General features: G+C 41.2%; 1 protein-coding gene across 1 annotated transcript in view; it reads left to right on the top strand.

Moving 5' to 3' along the window:
• The window catches only part of LOC139400114 (NEDD8-conjugating enzyme UBE2F), an 87,897-nt gene that overhangs the window by 56,046 nt on the left and 11,796 nt on the right, over positions 1–20,055 (top strand). Inside the window, exons 8-9 of the mRNA XM_071145146.1 lie at positions 15,030–15,062; positions 16,747–16,809. Coding sequence (XP_071001247.1) covers positions 15,030–15,062; positions 16,747–16,809 — 96 coding nt within the window. The remainder of the gene's footprint in view (positions 1–15,029; positions 15,063–16,746; positions 16,810–20,055) is intronic.

Raw genomic sequence — 20,055 nt, 5'->3', positions numbered from 1 at the left:
CTCTATTAGCTACCAGTAGCTGGTCCATAGGAACAAGCTCTCTATTAGCTACCAGTAGCTGGTCCATAGGAACAAGCTCTCTATTAGCTACCAGTAGCTGGTCCATAGGAACAAGCTCTCTATTAGCTACCAGTAGCTGGCCCATAGGAACAAGCTGTCTATTAGCTGCCAGTAGCCGGCACATCGGAACAAGCTCTCTATTAGCTACCAGTAGCTGGTCCATAGGAACAAGCTCTCTATTAGCTACCAGTAGCTGGTCCATAGGAACAAGCTCTCTATTAGCTACCAGTAGCTGGTCCATAGGAACAAGCTCTCTATTAGCTACCAGTAGCTGGCCCATAGGAACAAGCTCTCTATTAGCTACCAGTAGCTGGTCCATAGGAACAAGCTCTCTATTAGCTACCAGTAGCTGGTCCATAGGAACAAGCTCTCTATTAGCTACCAGTAGCTGGTCCATAGGCGCAAGCTCTCTATTAGCTACCAGTAGCTGGCCCATAGGAACACGCTCTCTATTAGCTGCCAGTAGCTGGCCCATAGGAACAAACTGTCTATTAGCTGTCAGTAAGAGGATTCAGGAGGGCTCTGGATAAATGAGCTAGACACTCCCTCAGCACCTAAGGTGTTGGCAGCTATAATAGATTTTGGTACATCTCATTCTCGCTCGCTCTCGAACTGTCTTTCTCACAAGGTACACAGACCAAGATGAGAAGGAACTATCCCAGTCCTTTATGTTCCAAAGCTCCTACTCTAGTAAATCACGCAAGTCTATTTAAATGCTGGGAAAGCCTTTTGTTAGCCAGCATAGAGTTTCAACCTTGCCTGTGCATATGTTGTTGCGAGTCTCTGACAATGTTGTGTTTATTAGATTCAGTCCCCTCAAAATATTACAGAACAAAATGTCACATTGAGACTGGGTGAGTGTGATCAGCCTGCGAGATTAGCTAGATGAAAATAACAGGGACGCAATGCTTGCTCCTTTCAAATCTTAAATTTTTCAACTTCAGCCCCCCTCAAGATATTTTTGGGCTCAAAATATCCCAGCACAAAATGTCACAGCGAGACTGGATGAGTGTAATCACCCTCTGAGATTAGCCAAATGAAAATACAAGAAACGCAATGCAAGCTGCTTTCCAATCATATATCTTCAATGTGACAAATAGTTCAGATGATGTCACCCCAAAGTCACACAACACGCCAAAGACAGTGCAGTCGGAAAGTATTCAGACCCCTTGACTTTTTTCCACATTTCTTTACGTTACAGCCTTCTAAAATGTATTAAATAACTATTTTTTCCTCATCAATCTACAGACAATACCCCATAATGACAAAGCGAAAACAGGTTTTTAGAAATGTTATATTTACATAAGTATTCAGACCCTTTTGCTTTTGAGCTCAGGTGCATCATCTTTGAGATGTTTCTACAACCTAATTGGATTCCACCTGTCTATTTAAGGTCCCACGGTTGACAGTGCATGTCAGAGCAAAAACCAAGCCATGAGGTCGAAGGAATTGTCCGTAGAGCTCCGAGACAACAAGATTGTGTCGAGGCATAGATCTGGGGAAGGGTACCAAAACATTTCTGCAGCATTGAAGGTCCCCAAGAACACAGTGGCCTCCTTAATTCTTAAATGGAAGAAGTTTGGAACCACCAAGACTCTTCCTAGAGCTGGCCGCCCAGCCACACTGAGCAATCATAGAGAAAAAGAGCTTTAGTCTGGGAGGTGATCAAGATACCCAATGGTCACTCTGATAGAGCTCCAGAGTTCCTCTGTGGAGATGGTTGTCTTTCTGGAAGGTTCTCTCATCTCTGCATCACTCCACCAATCAGTCCTTTATGGTAGAGTGGCCAGACAGAAGCCTCTCCTCAGCACATGACAGCCCGCTTGGAGTTTGCCAAAGGGAACCTAAAGGACAAGATTCTCTGGTCGGATTAAACCCATATTGAACTCTATGGCCTGAATGCCAAGTGTCACGTCTGGAAAAAAACGGGCACCATCCCTACTGTGAAGCATGGTGATGGCAGCATCATGCTGTGGGGATGTTTTGTCACCGGCAGGGACTGGGAAACGAGTCAGTATCAAGGGAAAGATGAACCGAGCAAAGTACAGAGAGATCCTCTGAGATCTTCGGGACAAGACTCAATGTCCTTGAGTGGCCCAGCCAGAGCCCTGACTTGTACCCGATCTAACATCTCTGGAGAGATCTGAAAATGGCTGTGCAGCGACGCTCCCCATCCAACCTGACAGAGCTTGAAGGGATCTGCAGAGAAGAATGGTAGAAACTCCCCAAATACAGGTGTGCCAAGCTCATAGCTTCATACCCAGGAAGACTTAGGGCTGTTATCGCTGCCAAAGATGCTTCAACAAAGTACTGAGTGTGTGTGTGTGTATATATATATAGTTTTTGCTTTGTCAATATGGAGTATTGTGCGTCGATTAATGAGGGAAAAATACGATTTCATCCATTTTAGAATAAGGATGTAATGTAATAAAATGTGGAAAAAGTCAAGGGGTCTGAATACTTTGAGTGCACTGCATCCCCTGCTCCATTAAATCTTTAATTCCACGTTTCCTAAAGGCTTTTCATCCAATTGACCCATCGGTCTGTGCACCGATGGGTCAATTGAGCTTGGAATGAGCGAAACAAAAGAGACTATCATTCAATCCTTATGCGGTGACCCATGGCCAATCAATTGATTCAATCAGTGGAGAGAATAACTCCAGCCTCTGAAAGTCTTCTCTCAAACACAAGGCTATCAACAGTTATCAGTTGTTGTATCCTTGAGCGATGAGGAAGTCTGGATTTCCTCTCCTGTCCTCTTCCCTCCGTTTTTCTGTCCTGTCTTCCATCTGTGACAAACAGTACAGGCCAAAACATGAGTCATTTTGGCACTATGCCATTTTCATTATTTTTCCATTAAATGTCTCATCAGAGGTATGTGAAATTTGAAATGCACGTTTGAGGTGGGGAGGCGTTTCCCTCCAATTTATGCCTTGGACACAAATCGGTATCGGATGAGTCAAAATTATTTGGGTATGAGTTTTAAAAGTGAGATTTACACAGGATAGTTACTTTAAGGCAGAGCTCAAAGATTTCTTAAACCTGTTCCCAGACTATTGGCTGCGCTCTGCAGACCACAGTTCCTAACCTTGCACGATTACAGACAGACAAATAGCCCGTGGCTCTATCTGCAGGTGTAATTAATTCCATGGTTCCTGTCCTTCGATGGCCCCATGATCTGGTGGCCACTTAGCCTCCTGCTTAATCGGTGTATTGACTAGGGGTGTGAACATTTAAACTGAATTGGGATCTTTAACTTTCAGAGGAAAATCTCTTACCGAAAATATCGTTTTGTGTATTTTATTTTTGACACAATTAAAATCAGTTTGGTAAACACAAATATACAACTAACAGGTCCAGATCATCATCATAAAGGGGAAAAAAAAATGTCAACAATTTTTATTTTATTTGACCTTTTATTTAACTAGGCAAGTCAGTTAAGAACAAATTCTTATATTTTCAATGACGGCCTAGGAACAGTGGGTTAACTGCCTTGTTCAGGGGCAGAACGACAGCTTTTCACCTTGTTAGCTCGGGGATTCGATCTTACAACCTTTCAATTACTTGTCCAACGCTCTAACCACTAGGCTACCTGCCGCCCTAACGCAACAACGCTGTAATGGTAGGAGGAGATATGCATATATCAAATGATTTTCCATGGCTATAAAGCGCTCTACATGTTACATATCTTTAACAATAATAATTAAACAAGAGATGTGAGACAGGGAAGTGACGGCAGCGATGTCCTGTATGGCAATACTTAGAGAACTGAAATGAAAAGGTGGTGAAATGCAAACTTTGCGAGGTGGAATTGAGCTACAGTGGTAGCTTAACCATCTGAAAGGGAGGCACCATGGGACCCAAGCCATTGCTGGCAGCAGCGCAGGCCCCCCCAACAACAGACGTTAGACAAGCTTTTCACACAAACAAGTGCGATAAGGGATGGCGAGAGAAAATCACAGCGCTGATTACTGAAATTATTGCAGTTGATTTGCAGCCATTGTCAATGGTAGAGCATGTCGGCTTCACTGGGCGCTGATGGCATATCTAGAACCAGACTACAAGATGCTACGTGATGTCCCGGGTGGAGAAATTGTACTATGATTGGTCTGCAAGTACAAAGTGCGAGCTCTCAAACACTGCAATGAGCCATCACATTGATGAGAAGTGGGGCATGAAGTCCCATGTACTGACCATTGAGAACATGGAGGAGAGGCAGCAGAGAACCCAAAAGCATCATTAATCACCATCATTGCTGAGTGGATGGGGGGCAGCAGCTGTTTGGTAGCCAGGACTGCAGTAGATTGAACTGCATCACGCCCTAGCTGTCATACTCAGTACCATATCTGCATTGTGAATTCACATGTCATTTTGTGATTTATCGTTTTAACCCCCTAACATCAATGTCCACGCCCCCGCGGAAATCTAATCGCCATAATAAATCAATCCCTATGATGTGTTTTTTTGCATTGGATGTAACGTGCTTCTGCGTCGGCAGTGAAAGGTGACCGAGCTAGAATGGTGTTTGTCAAAATCGTCTGCTACATCTGAATGGTTTGGCCTACAAAATATTACGATCCCTCTATTGACCCCTCTATGGGCGAGACTCTCACGAACACAATGTTTTTTGCAGTTTTTGCTCTACGACCCCCACAAGTGTCTTGGGACTCGGTACAGCTGATCTACCAACTTCTATCTATAGCATCCGAACAGTTTGGTCAACACACTAATATGACCCCTTTGTGGAAAGGTGAGAGACTCTCACAAACATGTACATGTCGGTTGTTTTGCTCTAGAATGGCCCCAGGCCTCGGTCAAAAGAGTGTGCAAAGCTGTCATCAAGACCAAGGGTGGCTACTTTGAAGAATCTAAAATATATTTTGATTTGTTTAACACTTTTTATGGTTACTACATGATTCCAAATGTGTTATTTCATAGTTTTGATGTCTTCACCATTATTCTACAATGTAGAAAATTGTACAAATGAAGAAAAACTCTTGAATGAGTAGGTGTGTCCAAACTGTTTTTAACTTTAAAGGGGTCTTAAAATTCCCAATCAAATAGCAAAATTATCTTTGGTATGACCTTCTTAAAACAATTCCATATAGCTTAGTATAACCCCACATCCCCCTGCTTAGACAAGGCTTACGAGTCTTATGAGTTAAACAGGAAAAAAATGGCAGTTTAAATGTTAAGACAAATTGTACATCCCTAGTTATTGACAGGCCAATATCCTATGTCCCTTGTCGATGAGCACAGAGTGTATGAGAGAACTGCACCTGACTGTTTTAACCACTGTGGGGGAGAGAGGGGGTGCTGGATGACACACACACACACTCACTAACACTGTCTTGTTGGGTAGATTAATCCAAGCAAGTGCTGTTTTGGAACATCCAGGTTACCAGATGTTGTATAATAAAGCCCTCAGACTGTTCATCCATACAGTACATCCTAACCCTAGCCTCGGGTGCACTGTTTGGGAGTTTATACCTCTGTTGAGCACCCTGCTATCTCCCTCTGTCCAGCACTTTTTCCTGCTACTCTCTGCACCACTCTCCCAGCCTCTCCTACTGTCCCCCACCAATCAATACAGTATGGATCACTGGCCCTCTCTCTGAACCTGTAGTCTACTGTGAGATTTTACTTTGTTCTGTGACCCGGAACTCAAACGTCTAATAACAGACTAGGGTAAAATGTTTTCCTCTGATTAATCCAGCCTACACACTGTAAAGAGAGTAGGGTGTGTGTGTGTGTGTGTGAGAGGGTCTTGATTGTGTTTGGGTGAGAGTTTTACCCTTGACCACTGCCTTGTACTCCCCCTCATGTGTGCTAAAGAATGATGAGAAATGTATTTCACTAGAGCGACATACACCTTTTATCAGGTAGTTGCGGTAGACAGAAGTGTATATTGTTACTTTGCAGTCCTACCAGGTTGCTTTAAATGAAGATCAAACTAATTCTAGAAAAGAGCAGGTAAAAAAAAACTGGAAGCTTTTTTTGTATTGTAGAAGTTGGCCCGGGGCATTCTCTATGATAAGTGTGTTGTGTTGTGGAGAGGGTGACACTGTCCCTCTTCGCTGTCACCTCGCCTATGCAGCACAGCTCCAACCCACGCAGCTACTGTCACCTTTCCCCTCCTCGACCAGGCAGCTCACACACACACACACACACACACACACACACACACACACACACAGTGCCATCCGAAAGTATTCATACCTCTTGACTTATTCCACATTATGTTGTTACAGCCTGAATTCAAAATGGATTAAATGTTTCTCACCCATCTACACACAATACCCCACAATGACAAAGTAAAAACATGTTTTTAGAAATGTTTGTAAATATATTGAAAAGGAAATAGGTCTGTATCTCATTTACATAAGTAATTACACCCCTGAGTAATTTCTTGGCAGAAGCACCTTAGGCGGCTTTTAGTATGTTTTTATCAGCTTTGCGCATCTGTATTTGGGGATTTTTTTTTTCTTATTCTTCCTTGCAGATTTTCTCAAGCTCTGTTAAATTAGATGGTGAGCTCCGTGGAACAGCAATCTTCAAGTCTTTCCACAGATTTTCAATGGGATTCAAGTCTGGGCTTTGTCTGGGCTGCTCAATAACTTTTCTTGTTCTGAAGCCATTCTAGCGTTGCTTTGGCTGTATGTTTGGGGTCATTATCCTCTTGGAACGTAAATCTTGGGCCCAGTCTATCGTCATTTGCACTCTGAAGCAGCTTCTCCTCAAGGATATGCCTGCATTTGGCTCCATTCATTGCCAACTCTATCCTGACCAGTCTGAGTCCCTGCCTCTGGAAAGCATCCCCATAGCATGATGCTGCCATCACCATGCTTCACGGTAGGGATGGTGTTTGACATGTAATGAGCTGTGTCTGTTGTTTTTTTCTCCAGATATATAGCGCTTTGCATTCAGGCCAAAGAGTTCAACTTTTCTCTCATCAGACCACATAATCTTTTACCTTGTAGTCGAAGTCTTTCACGTGCCTTTTTGCAAACTCCTGGTGTACCGTCGTGCCTTTTTTCACAGGAGTGGCTTCTGTCTGGCACTCTCCAATGAAGCCCAGGGGCCGGATTCACAAAACATTACTTATGAAAAAACATAAGAAGTTCATAAGAGTTCGTAAATGCAATTCCTCAAAATGTTCTTAGGAATTCGTATTTTTTTTTTTTAGGAACTTCGTCAATATCTTATGTGGCATTGACGTTAGTGATGTGCTTGAAACCAATAAATAACCCTATGTGACAGGAATGATTGGATTTGGTTATTTGGTTATTTTTCACACATTATAGCCATCAGACTAGCTATGTCAAAATCCAAAATGGATAACCAAGAAAATATTTTGAAGTGATGGTGGAGGAAATAGCAGCCAGGAAAAGGTTGCTGTTGGGGAGACTTGATAACTGCGGGGTCACTGCAGAGACCAAAAAGAAAGGATGGGTGTGAGTTGCAGAGTCTGTCTCTGCCGTCAGGGGTATGGCAAGGGACAGTGACGCCGTAAAGAAGTGGTCCGACATCAAGTCAGCTGCTAAGAAGAAGGGAGCTGACAGACCATTCATCTGGACGAGAAGGTGACGTCCATCATGACAATGGTGGTAGAGGGACTGCGCGACTGGTAAGTTAGTTAGCTGCGTTAGCTAGCTGACGTGTAAAGACATTATAGCCAAAATAGCTAACGACTTCAACGTTAGCCAAGTTTTCTTTGCAAATTGACAAGATAGCACTAGCTATTTAACACTTCTAGAATATTGTAATATATTGTTAATTACTAGCTATCAAGATAATTTATGTTCTTGCTGTATTTAAATATCCGGTAACCAACTGTGTCTGTGGCACAAGAAAACGTTCATGGTTACAAAAGTATCCATTTGTCTCATGACAAGAGTTTAGTTGTCCTAAAGTTAAGTACATTTCCAAGAAGAAATCCTAAAGCATTATTTTTAAGAATCCCATTTCTTAACTTTTTTCTTAGGAAGAAACTTAAGATAAACCTTACGAACATTTCCAATAACTTTATTGAGAAATAGCAACTTTGCTCAACTAAGAAGAAATTTCTTCTTAACAAGGTTTTGTGAATCCGGCCCCAGATTGGTAAAGAGCTGTGGAGATTGTTGACCTTCTGGCAGTTTCTCCCATCTCAGCCAAGAAACTCTGTAGTTCTGACAGAGTGGTCATTGGGTTCTTGATCACCTCACTGTGCAAGGTCCTTCTTTTTTTTTTTTTTTTTACCTTTATTTAACCAGGCAAGTCAGTTAAGAACAAATTCTTATTTTCAATGACGGCCTGGGAACAGTGGGTTAACTGCCTGTTCAGGGGCAGAACGACAGATTTGTACCTTGTCAGCTCGGGGGTTTGAACTCGCAACCTTCCGGTTACTAGTCCAACGCTCTAACCACTAGGCTACCCTGCCGCCCCCAGGACATCTTGCCTGGTTGCTCAGTTTGGCCTTACAGCCAGGTCTAGGCAGGTCTGCGTAGTTCCATATTTTTTTACATTTCCCAATGATGGAGACCACTGTGCTCTTGGGAAACCTTCAACACTATAAATAGTTTTATACCCTTCCCTCAGAGATCTATGGACAGTTCCTTGGACATCATGGTGTAGTTTCTGCTCTGACATGCACTGTCAGCTGTGGGAGCTTGTATTGTGTTTTCTCATGTCCAAACAATTGAATTGGCCACCAGTGGACTCAAATCAAGTTGTAGTGACATCTCAATGATGATAAAAGGAAATTGGAGGTACCTGTGCTCAATTTGGAGTATCATAGCACAGGGGTGTGAATACTTAAGTACAGTGCATTCGACCCTTGACCTTTTACACATTGTGTTACGTTACAGCCTTATTCTAAAATGAATTCAATTGATTTTTTCCCCTCGATCTACACACAATACCCAATCATGACAAAGCAAAAACATTTAATTTTTTTATTTATTTAACATAAACTGATATCACGTTTATATAAGTATGCAGAACCTTTACTCAGTACTTTGTTGAATCACTTTTGGATGGGGAGCATCGCTGAACAGCAATTTTCAGGTCTCTCAGAGATGTTTGATCAGATTCAAGTCCGGGCTCTAGCTGGGCCAATCAAGGACATTGAGTCTTGTCCCGAAGCCACTGCGTTGTCTTGGTTGTGTGCTTAGGGTCGTTGGTGAACCTTGGCCCCAGTCTGAGGTCCTGAGTGCTCTGGAGCAGGGTTTCATCAAGGATCTCTCTTTACTTTGCTCTGTTAATCTTTCCCTCGATCGTGACTAGTCTCCCAGTCCCTGCCGCTGAAAAACATCCCCACAGCATGATGCTGCCACCACCATGCTTCACCGTAGGGATGGTGCCAGGTTTCCTCCAGACATGATGCTTGGAATTCAGGCCAAAGAGTTCAATCTTGGTTTCATCTGACCAGAGAATCATGTTTCTCAGGGTCAGAGTCCTTTAGGTGCCTTTTGGCAAATTCCAAGTGGACTGTCATGTGCGTTTTACTGAGGAGCGGCTTCTGTTTCGCCACTCTACCATAAAGGCCTGATTGGTGGAGTGCTGCAGAGATGGTTGTCCTTCTAGAAGGTTCTCCCATCTCCACATAGGAACTTTGGAGCTCTGTCAGAGTGACCATTGGGTTCTTGGTCACCTCCCTGACCATCATCTCCCCCAATTGCTCATTTTGGCCGGGCTGCCAGCTCTAGGAAGAGTCTTGGTGGTTCCAAAATTCCTCCATTTAAGAATGATGGATACCACTGTGTTCTTGGACTTTCAATACTTTTTTTTGGTACCCTTCCCCAGAGCTGTGCCACGACACAATCCTGTCTCGGAGCTCCACGGACAATTCCTTCGACCTCGTGGCTTAGTTTTTGCTCTGACATGCACTGTCAACCGTGGGACCTTGTGTGTGCCTTTCCAAATCATGTCCAATAAATTGAATTTAGCACAGGTGGACTCCGATCAAGTTGTAGAAACTCTCAAGGATGATCAATAGAAACAGGATACACCTGAGCTCAATTTCAAGTCTCATAGCAAAGAGTCTGAATAGTTACAGGGGGGAGAACAAGTATTTGATACACTGACAATTTTGCATGTTTTATTACTTAAAAAAGTATGTAGAGGTCTGTAATTTTTATAATAGGTACACTTCAACTGTGAGAGACGGAATCTAAAACAAAAATCCAGAAAATCATGTCATGGCTTTAGAAGCTTCTGATAGGCTAATTGACATCATTTGAGTCAATTGGAGGTGTACCTGTGGATGTATTTGAAGGCCTAGCTTTCAATTGTAGACCTCCACAAGACCTCCACAAATCTGGTTCATCCTTGAGAGCAATTTCCAAACGCCTGAAGGTACAACGTTCATCGGTACAAATAATAGTTCACAAGTATAAACACCATGGGACCACGTAGCGATCATACTGCTCAGGAAGAGGACTCCGTCTGTCTCCTAGAGATTAACGTACTTTGGTGCGAAAAGTGCAAATCAATCCCAGAACAACAGCAAAGGACCTTGTGAAGATACTGGAGGAAACCGGTACAAAAGTGTCTATATCCACAGTAAAACGAGTCCTATATCAACATAACCTGAAAGGCCGCCGCTCAGCAAGGAAGAAGCCACTGCTAAAAAAGCCAGACTACGGTTTGCAACTGCACATGGGTAGAAAGATAGTACTTTTTGGAGAAATGTCCTCTGGTCTGATGAAACAAAATTAGAACTGTTTGGCCATAATGACCATCTTTATGCTTAGAAGAAAAAGGGGGAGGCTTGCAAGCCGAAGAACACCATCCCAACCGTGAAGCAGCATCATGTTGTGGGAATGATTTGCTGCAGGAGAGACTGGTGTACTTCACAAAATAGATGACATCGTGAGGTAGGAAAATTGTGGATATATTGAAGCAACATCTCAAGACATCAGTCAGGAAGTTAATGATTGGTTGCAAATGGGTCTTCCAAATGGACAATGACCCCAAGCATACTTCCAAAGTTGTGGCAAAATGGCTTAAGGACAACAAAGTCAAGGTATTCGAGTGGCCATCACAAAGCCATAGAAAATGTGTGGGCAGAACTGAAAAAGCGTGTGCGAGCAAGGAGGCCTACAAACCTGACTCAGTTACACCAGCTCTGTCAGGAGGAATGGGCCAAAATTCACCCAACTTATTGTGGGAAGCTCGTGGAAGGCTACCCAAAATGTTTGACCCAAGTTAAACAATTTAAAGGCAATGATACCAAATATTAATTGAGTGTATGTAAACTTCTGACCCACTGGGAATGTGATGAAAGAAATAAAAGCTGAAATAAATCATTCTCCCTACTATTATTTCTTAAAATAAAGTGGTGATCCTAACTGACCTAAGACAGGGAATTTTTACTAGGATTAAATGTCAGGAATTGTGAAAACTGAGTTTAAATGTACTTGGCTCAGGTGTATGTAAACTTCCGACTTCAACTGTACATTTGTAAAAATGTCAAAAACAACTTTTTTGCTTTGTCATTATTGGTTATTGTGTGTAGATTGAGGAAAATGTTTTATTTAATCAATTTTAGGATAAGGCTGTAACGTAACAAAATGTGGAAAAAGTCAAGGGGTCTGAATACTTTCCAAATGCACTGATTTCTGTATTTTATTTTCAATACGTTTTTCAGAAATCTCTAAATACATGTGGTCACCTTCTCATTATGGGGTATTGTGTGTAGATGGTTGAGAATTATATTTAATCAATTTTCAATTCAAGTTGTAACAGATCAAAATGTTTAAGTCAAGGGGTATGATTACTTTCTGACGGCATTGTACACAGTGGGGGAAAAAAGTATCAAATTGTCATACTTGAGGAAAAGTAAATATACCTTAAAAGATTATGCCTCAAGTGAAGGTCACCCAGTAAATTACTATTTGAGTAAAAGTCTAAAAGTATTTGGTTTTAAATGTACTTAAGTATCAAAAGTAAAAGTATAAATAATTTTAAATGTCTAATATTAAGCAAACCAGACAACACGATTTTCTTGTTTTTTTAAATTTACGGATAGCCAGGGGCACAGTTCAACACTAAGACATCATTTACAAACAAAGAGTTTGTGTTTACTGAGTCTGCCAAATCAGAGGCAGTAGGGATGACCAGGGATGTTCTCTTGATTACTGTGTGAATTAGACCATTTTCCTGTTCTTAAACAAGTACTTTTGGGTGCCAGGGAAAATGTAAGGAGTAAAAAGTACATTATTTTCTTTAGGAATGTAGTGGAGTAAAAGTTGTCAAAAATATAAATGGTTAATTATAGATACCCTCAAAAAACGACTTAAGTAGTATTTAAAAGTAGTTTAACTTAAGTACTTTACACCACTGACTGTCCACACGAACAGAGTCACTCAGACGCACATCTGTGCAAATAGATAGGCATACACACACATTTAGCTTTGTTTATCTCACACACAAACACAGCATACTTGACTCATTTTGGAGCGACAGCCTGCCTGGCAAAAATAGTTTTTCCTAATTTGTCTATCCATCCTATTCACCACTCACATGCCCAACACTTCTGCCAATATAAAGTGCTCTCATTTCTCTTTCATAACCTCAGTTCTTCCTCCTCCACAATTTCTCCCACGGTCTCACTATTCACTGAAAATAGACTCCTTTGGCTTATGCAAGTGGTTATGTTATCCTTATCACTTTGTTAGTGCGGGTTAGTTTCCCTGTAGGATTTCACCTTAGAAATAACAGGAACAGAGGAAGAGCAATGTCTGGTGACTGTCTTCCTATTTGTTAATGTGTGTTGTTGGTTCTCTTATTCATCATTCTAAACGGATACGGTAGGCTATCTGATGGACGGTGCATTGGTAACAAGTCATAGGCCACTACTGTGTATTGTTATTTATCATGGTCTACATCAAGCTGTGGGTCCTGCATTAGAATCAAGTCAGATATTTGTAAGGCATTTAAACATCAGGCTAATTATGCACAGTAGTTGTTTCAAGGTCAAGAGCTGGATCTTGTTTAAAAAAAAATATCCCAGATCAACCGTATGGAGATATAAGATCATTAAAATAGAGGGCAGGTCCTGTAGAGAAAGGTATTGACTATATTTCATTTAAATGCAAATCCACCAACTGTCAAACATGGCCTCTGCCAGCACTGCAGTTTGCATCACAGCCCAGGAAAATATTTGTTTTTATTCCAAGTACGTTTTATTTCTTCACTTGCAATCAATTGTCTTCTGCTTTTGGATGGCACCATCCTTTGTTTTATAATGAAATGGCAAAGTGATAAGAGCAAATTGGGCCCATCGCCTTTGAAAAGCAGATATATGCCTCGCAGAAAACAATGTGTAGTTACTACCATTAGAAAATCCACGTTAGGGTTGGTATCCATTAACAGTAGTGTTTCCTTGTTCTAATGAGCCTTTCATTCTCATCCTCCCCTTCAATGCATTGACTGTCTTTGGTTTAACCCCATCAATATCATGCCAAATGTATTGAACACACAGCATGCATTTTGTATTCGTGTATCATGATCTGTACAAATAAGCACCAATCCACAAATGTAAAAATCACGCCAGCTAATTAAACTATTTGGGCCAGCTAATACAACTGTACACCGCAATAGTGTTGCAAATATAGAGTAATATAGGGCTAGGGTTTCAATTATTTACGTTGGACATAGTGGTTAACATATTATGGCTACCACACTATAATTTCTACAGCCTTGAAAGACAGGCATCAACATGGCCGAATGAGAGGCTGCCAGCGATTTATAGAAATCGCTTCTACGGGTACAAATCTTTTTCAATGAATTCAAGTCCCTTTCTACGCGTGAGAACATGCCAAAAGTCAGGTGACCTAAGCGCTTCCAAATATGGATTTGCAGGTTTGCCATATCTGTCATGTTTGCTTATATCTCTCCTATGAGCAAACCTTTATGGCAGTCATTTTTACTTAAGACCCTTGGAAATGACCTGCATATCTGCAGGTATACTTTTTTTTGGAATGCAATATATCGATTTACAAATACAAATCAAAAGGTGTTGGTTTGTGGATAGTGATTTACATTTGTGCATTGGTAATAATTTGTACAGATCATGATACACACATACAAAATGCATGCTGTGTGTTCACAATACATTTGGCTTGATATTGATCCCATACATCACTCCCTGTGGGGTCTACTTGATTTAACTGAGTGTTCTTGATTTAACCTTATGACTCCCTATGGAGTACACTATATTTGACCCTTTCATTCCCTGAGGGGTGTCCTCATTTTAACCCTGTTACTCAAACAAATACGTTTGGAACTGGACAGGGCTTTGGATCATTATTTTCCTCACAAATCTCAGCTCATAGCCAACTGACAACTAAATAGAAAACAAAAACATGTTGTCCCCCCCCCCCCCCCATCAGTTTGTTTATTCTCCAGAATGTGTCAATACGTATTAAACCTCTATGGCATTATCAGTTGGCAGGGGAATAGAGTTGAATGTCCACACTGACGTCCTCTAAGTGATGCCAGCATACATTAATACATTCAGAGCTATTTTGTAAGGGTCCTTGTTTACACGTCGACATCTCATTATGTTTAATGATTCATGAATTAACACACCCTTTGCAAAGACGGAGACGCTCAATTAAAAGAGCCAGTGTCCTCTTTTTTTATTTTTTTTATGTCCTCAAAATATATATGTTAATTAATACCCATCATACCGTTCTTCAGTGTTTTAATCATCAAGGATATTTGCCTAATACGTTCCCAGAGGCAAACCACTTGCATAATCAGAAAATGTTCCATCTTCATTAGATACAATAGAACTAATCAGATGATATCCAATTAGGGCATTCAACGATTTTGTTTGTGTTAATTTGTTGGCTCAAAAATGTTCACCCATTGGCCTGGCTATTACTGACAAGTTTTAGTTTGACTTTTAATGGGACATACAACTATGATGATCTATGGATGTCTGCTGATGTTTTGTCTGTTGCTTCTGTGTCTTTCAGGATGTAGTCTGGGGATTGAACTCCTTGTTTACCGTAAGTACCTTTTTTTTAATCAAAACCATTTGACATCTACAGTACCTTCGGGAAGTATTCAGACCCCTTGACTTTTTCCCAATTTTTTGTTACGTTACAGCCTTATTCTAAAATGGATTTAGTAAAAATAAAAAAAAATAAAAAAGAATCCTCAGCAATCTACACACAATACCCCATAATGACAATACGGAATTTATTGGGGGACATTTTTGCACATCTATTAAAATAAAAAAACAAATACCTTATTTACATAAGTATTCAGACCCTTTGCAATGGGACTTGAAATTGAGCTCAAGTTCATCCTGTTTCCATTGATCATCCTTGAGGTGTTTCTACAATTTGGAGTCCACCTGTAGTATATTGGACATGACTTGGAAAGGCACACACCTGTCTATAATATATTGTCCCACGGTTATCAGAGCAAAAACCAAGCCATGAGGTCAAAGGAATTGTCCGCAGAGCTCCGAAACAGGATTGTGTCGAGGCACACAGATCGGATTGAGGGGAAATATGAAAGGAGCAAAGTACAGAGAGATGATGAAAACCTGCTCCAGAGTGCTTAGGACCTCAGACTGGAGCGAAGGTTCACCTTCCAGCAGGACAACGACCCTAAGCACACTGCCAAGACAACGCAGGAGTGGCTTCGGGACAAGTCTCAATGTCTTTGAGTGGCCCAGTTAGAGCCTGATCGCACATCACTGGAGAGACCTGAAAATAGTTGTACAGCATTGCTCCCCATCCAACCTGACAGAGCTTGAGAGGATCTACAGAGAAGAATGCGAGAAACCCCCCCAAATACAGCTGTGCCAAGCTTGTAGCGTCATACCCAAGAAGAGTCGAGGCTGTAATCACTGCCATAGGTGGTTCAACAAAGTACTAAGTAAAGGGTCTGTATACTTATGTAAATGTGATATTTCAGTTTTATTAAAAAAAAATTGCACAAAATTCTAAACTGTTTTTGTTATTATGTGCTATTGTGTGTAGATTGAGGGGGGGAAAACAATTTCATCCATTTTAGAATAAGGCTGTAACGTAACAATGTAAAAAAAGTCTAGGGGTCTGAATACTTTCCAAATGCATTGTATGTTAAAATGTGTTTCTATGCTTATGACAACAGGTATAGACTGAGTTGTTACTGTAAAGCCTATCTATTTTATTTATAAAACCATACAAACCCGTTTTTATGAGCAATTCCCCAAGCATTTTCTGTGAACATTGAGGAGAAAGCAGGTAGGTAAGGAGAATGAGCGTGTTAAGTGTTCCTGTAAGCGACTGTTGTTGCTTGGTTGATTGGGTTGATAGCATATCTTTCGCTCCTCTCCTGGCTGCTTCCCACAATGATGATGCAGCCTGATGCTCAGTCATGCCCTGAGGCTTAGCTCTTAATCAGGAAGTGAGGCGCTCTACACACAGGCCTAGCTGCCATTTTATCTCCTTAATAACACACCGCGCCTCGCCCGCCACGCACGCCGTCTCTACGGCAACCGGCTAATTACACTACTTTGTCTTTTAACTTAAATCCAGGGTGACATTGCATACTGCCAGTGGCTGTTAGTCAGGCAAATGTTGTCTGATACTGTTACGTTTGTTGTTTTCATCTGGGTTAGCGGGTTTTAGTTGATCTGAAACTGTTTTTAGTAAACTTTTGCTGACTCAAGCTCATTTTCTCTTTCATTTCATTCAGGATCTACTGAACTTCGATGACCCATTGAACATCGACGCGGCCGAGCATCATCTGCGCGATAAGGTAACGACACCAACCAGCCCACCTGGAGGGAGGTCATCTTCCCTATGTCCTGTCCATGACCTTACATGGGCAGCAGTAAGTAGGACGTGTTTAGAAGGTCTGAAAGCTCTAGAAGTGGAATGCGGGGCTATTCTGTAGAACTCACTAATGACCACTTCGTTCACAACCATTGGGTACTGTGTAGTCTGTCTCACTGTGTGTCTAAGTAGTGCCCTATATAGAGAATTGGGTGCCATTTGTGATTCACGCCATGTCTCATTCTGCCTGGGTTATCCATGCCCGGCAGGAGACAGACCTCTCTGGGACCTCTCACACTCCCTCCCAAGTGGTGCTCGGCTGGGGCTTGCAGTACTCCCCAGTCCCCAGACAGACAGTGTATGCTAAACTTCAGAGAACATGAGCAGCTTAGTATGTCAACAGCAGGGCTATGGTTTACATTTAAGATCATGCCTGATGCCTCATTACTGTTTGCCACTCGCAGCGGGTCGATATCTGCACAGTCTTCAGCACACACTCTCTGCCTGTGTTGAGTGGAGTCTAATAAGGTCACTCTGGTTGGTTTCACACACCAACACCCCAAGCCTCGTCCAAAAACCCAGACTGGGCTAGCGGAACATAAAACAGAGGAAAAGAGGCCAGAGAAAGTAAGTGAAGGAAGGAAGGAAGGAATAGGCCAAACTAATGTTGGAGAGGAGACGAGGCAAGACCTACAGGAAGTATTGATTTCAATGGATGGATTCCTCTGGTCTCTTCAGTCCTGAGCCGTGTTCCTTCTAACATGCTGATTTCACCGGTCACGCGCCCATTGTTGATTTTGTCCGTCTACAACAGACGCGATCAGAACACGTAGGTTGAAATATCAAAGCGAACTGTGAACCAACTATATTCATTTGGGGACAAGTCGAAACACATGAAACATTCATGGACATTTAGCTAGCTTGCTGTTCCTAGCTAATTTGTCCTGGGATATAAACATTGGGTTGTTATTTTACCTGAAATGCACAAGGTATTTCCTGGATCTTTGTAGAATTTTGAGTGACACATAAAATTGTGTGTTCTTTACTCCGACAATGAATCCACAGGTAAAAGGGAAAACTTCTAGTAATCTCTCCTCCTTCAGTCTTCTTCCTTCCGTCCTCCTTTTCATTCTGCTTTTTTGTCTTCCTTTTTCTTTTTTTCCTTTTCTTTCTTTTTCTTTTCTCCTTCTCCTTCTTTCTCCTCCTCTTTCTCCTCCTCTTTCTCCTCCTTTCTTCTTTTCCTTCTCCTCCTTTCCCTTATTCTTCTCCTTTCCCTTATTCTTCTTCTTTCCCTTCTTCTTCTCCTTTCCCTTCTTTTTCTCCTTTCCCTCTTCCTTATAATAATTACAGATTTATAATTTTGACAAAGTGTGTACTGGCTATGGCGTTTCGAGGGACCTTTATTTCTTTTTCCAAACAAAGGGTATTTTTGTTACTATGAGAGGCACAGACGTTCACTTTGCCTTGCCAAGTTCTGCTAAGAGCAAACCAAACCTAGTATGCAGACGCCTTAAGGTTGTTGTTCATAGGAGCCTTTCCGACCAATTACAGAGAGAGTAGTGGACACAGTGGGCTTCCAAACATTCAGGGAAACATGTCACTGCCTTTTAACTACACTCTGGGCTGTTTTTTTTTGTGCAAAGGTGAGTTAAAATAAAAGGAAGGGAGAAAGAAGTCCTCTTGTGTTAGAACAATGGTTCCCAAACGTTTTTGCTTCGTGACCCAACAATTGAGCTGCTTTTTGAGTCGAGACCAACCATGATGGTTGAGTGGTGAAAAAACATCAACAGACCAAATAATAAGTAAAAAATATAATATTTGCAGCGGAGAGAGGATGTTGTTGTTTTAATGCGAATTCCCTGCAATTCTATACATTTTGCTGTGGAGCTGAGAGAAAATGTTGATGTCTTTACGTTAATTTCCGGGAATTGTACGCATTTTGACATGGCAAATGTTGTGTTCTTATGCTCAACATTTTAATAAAATCAATAGGGGCCTGATTGTATAACCCACAGTTTAGGAAGCACTGTGTCAGACCACCTTTAGTTAAGTTGCCATTAATACACTACTGTAACAGGTTCCCGTTGATAGTGTCACTGTACCTACAGTGCTTTCAGTATTACAGCCTGATTTAAAAATGTATTCAAAATAAATACAAATCTCACCCATCTACACACAATACGCCATAATGACAGAAATAGGTCATTTACATAAATATTCACACCCCTGAGTTAATACATGTTAGAATCACCTTTGGCAGTGATGACAGTCTTTCTGGGTAAGTCCCTAAGAGCTTTGCACTCCTGAATTGTAAAATATTTTAGCATTATTCTTGTCAAGTTGGTTGTTGAGCATTGTTAGACATCTATCTTGCCATAGACTTTCAAGCCGATTTAACTCAAAACAGTAACTAGGCCACTATTGGTAAACAATTCCAGTGTATATTTGGCCATGTGTTTTAGGTTATTGTCCTGCTGAAAGGTTTATTTTATTCTCCTGTAAATCCCCAGTCTTTAATGATTACAAGCATACCCATAACATGATTCAGCCACCACTATGCTTGAAAATATTGAGAGTGCTACTCAGTAATGTGTTGTATTGGATTTGCCCCAAAATGTACTTGCTTCGACACATTTTTTGCGGTATTACTTTAGTTCCTTATTGCAAACAGGATGCATGTTGTGGAATATTTTTACTCTGTACAAGCTTCCTTCTTTTGTTGATTCATCCTCAGTTTTCTCCTATCACAGCCATTAAACTCTGTAAATGTTTTAAAGTCACCATTGGCCTCATGGAGAAATTCCTGAGAGGTTTCCTTCCCCTCCAGCCACTGAGTTAGGAAGGATGTCTATCTTTGTAGTGACTGGGTGATTGATACACCATCCAAAGTGTAATTAATAACTTCACCATGTTCAAAGGGATATTCAATATCTACCTTTTTATTTTTTTAAATGTTGCCCTTTGCGAGGCATTGGAAAACATCCTTGCTCTTTGTGGTTGAATCTGTTTGAAATTCATTTCTCGACCTTACAGATAATTGTATGTGTGGGGTACAGAAAAGGTAGTCATTCAAAAATCATGATGAACGCTATTATTGCACATAGAGTCCATGCAACTTATTATGCTACTTGTTAGGCAAATGTCTACTCCTGAATTTTTGACATCCCATAACAAAGGGGTTGAAATACTTATTGATTCAAGATATTTCAGAGTTTCATTTTTAATTTGT

The sequence above is a fragment of the Oncorhynchus clarkii genome, chromosome 3, assembly GCF_045791955.1.
Source record: "Oncorhynchus clarkii lewisi isolate Uvic-CL-2024 chromosome 3, UVic_Ocla_1.0, whole genome shotgun sequence".
Classification (NCBI taxonomy): Eukaryota; Metazoa; Chordata; class Actinopteri; order Salmoniformes; family Salmonidae; genus Oncorhynchus; species Oncorhynchus clarkii.
The sequence above is the reverse complement of the archived record's forward strand: the minus strand, read 5'-3'. Positions and strand labels throughout refer to the sequence as shown.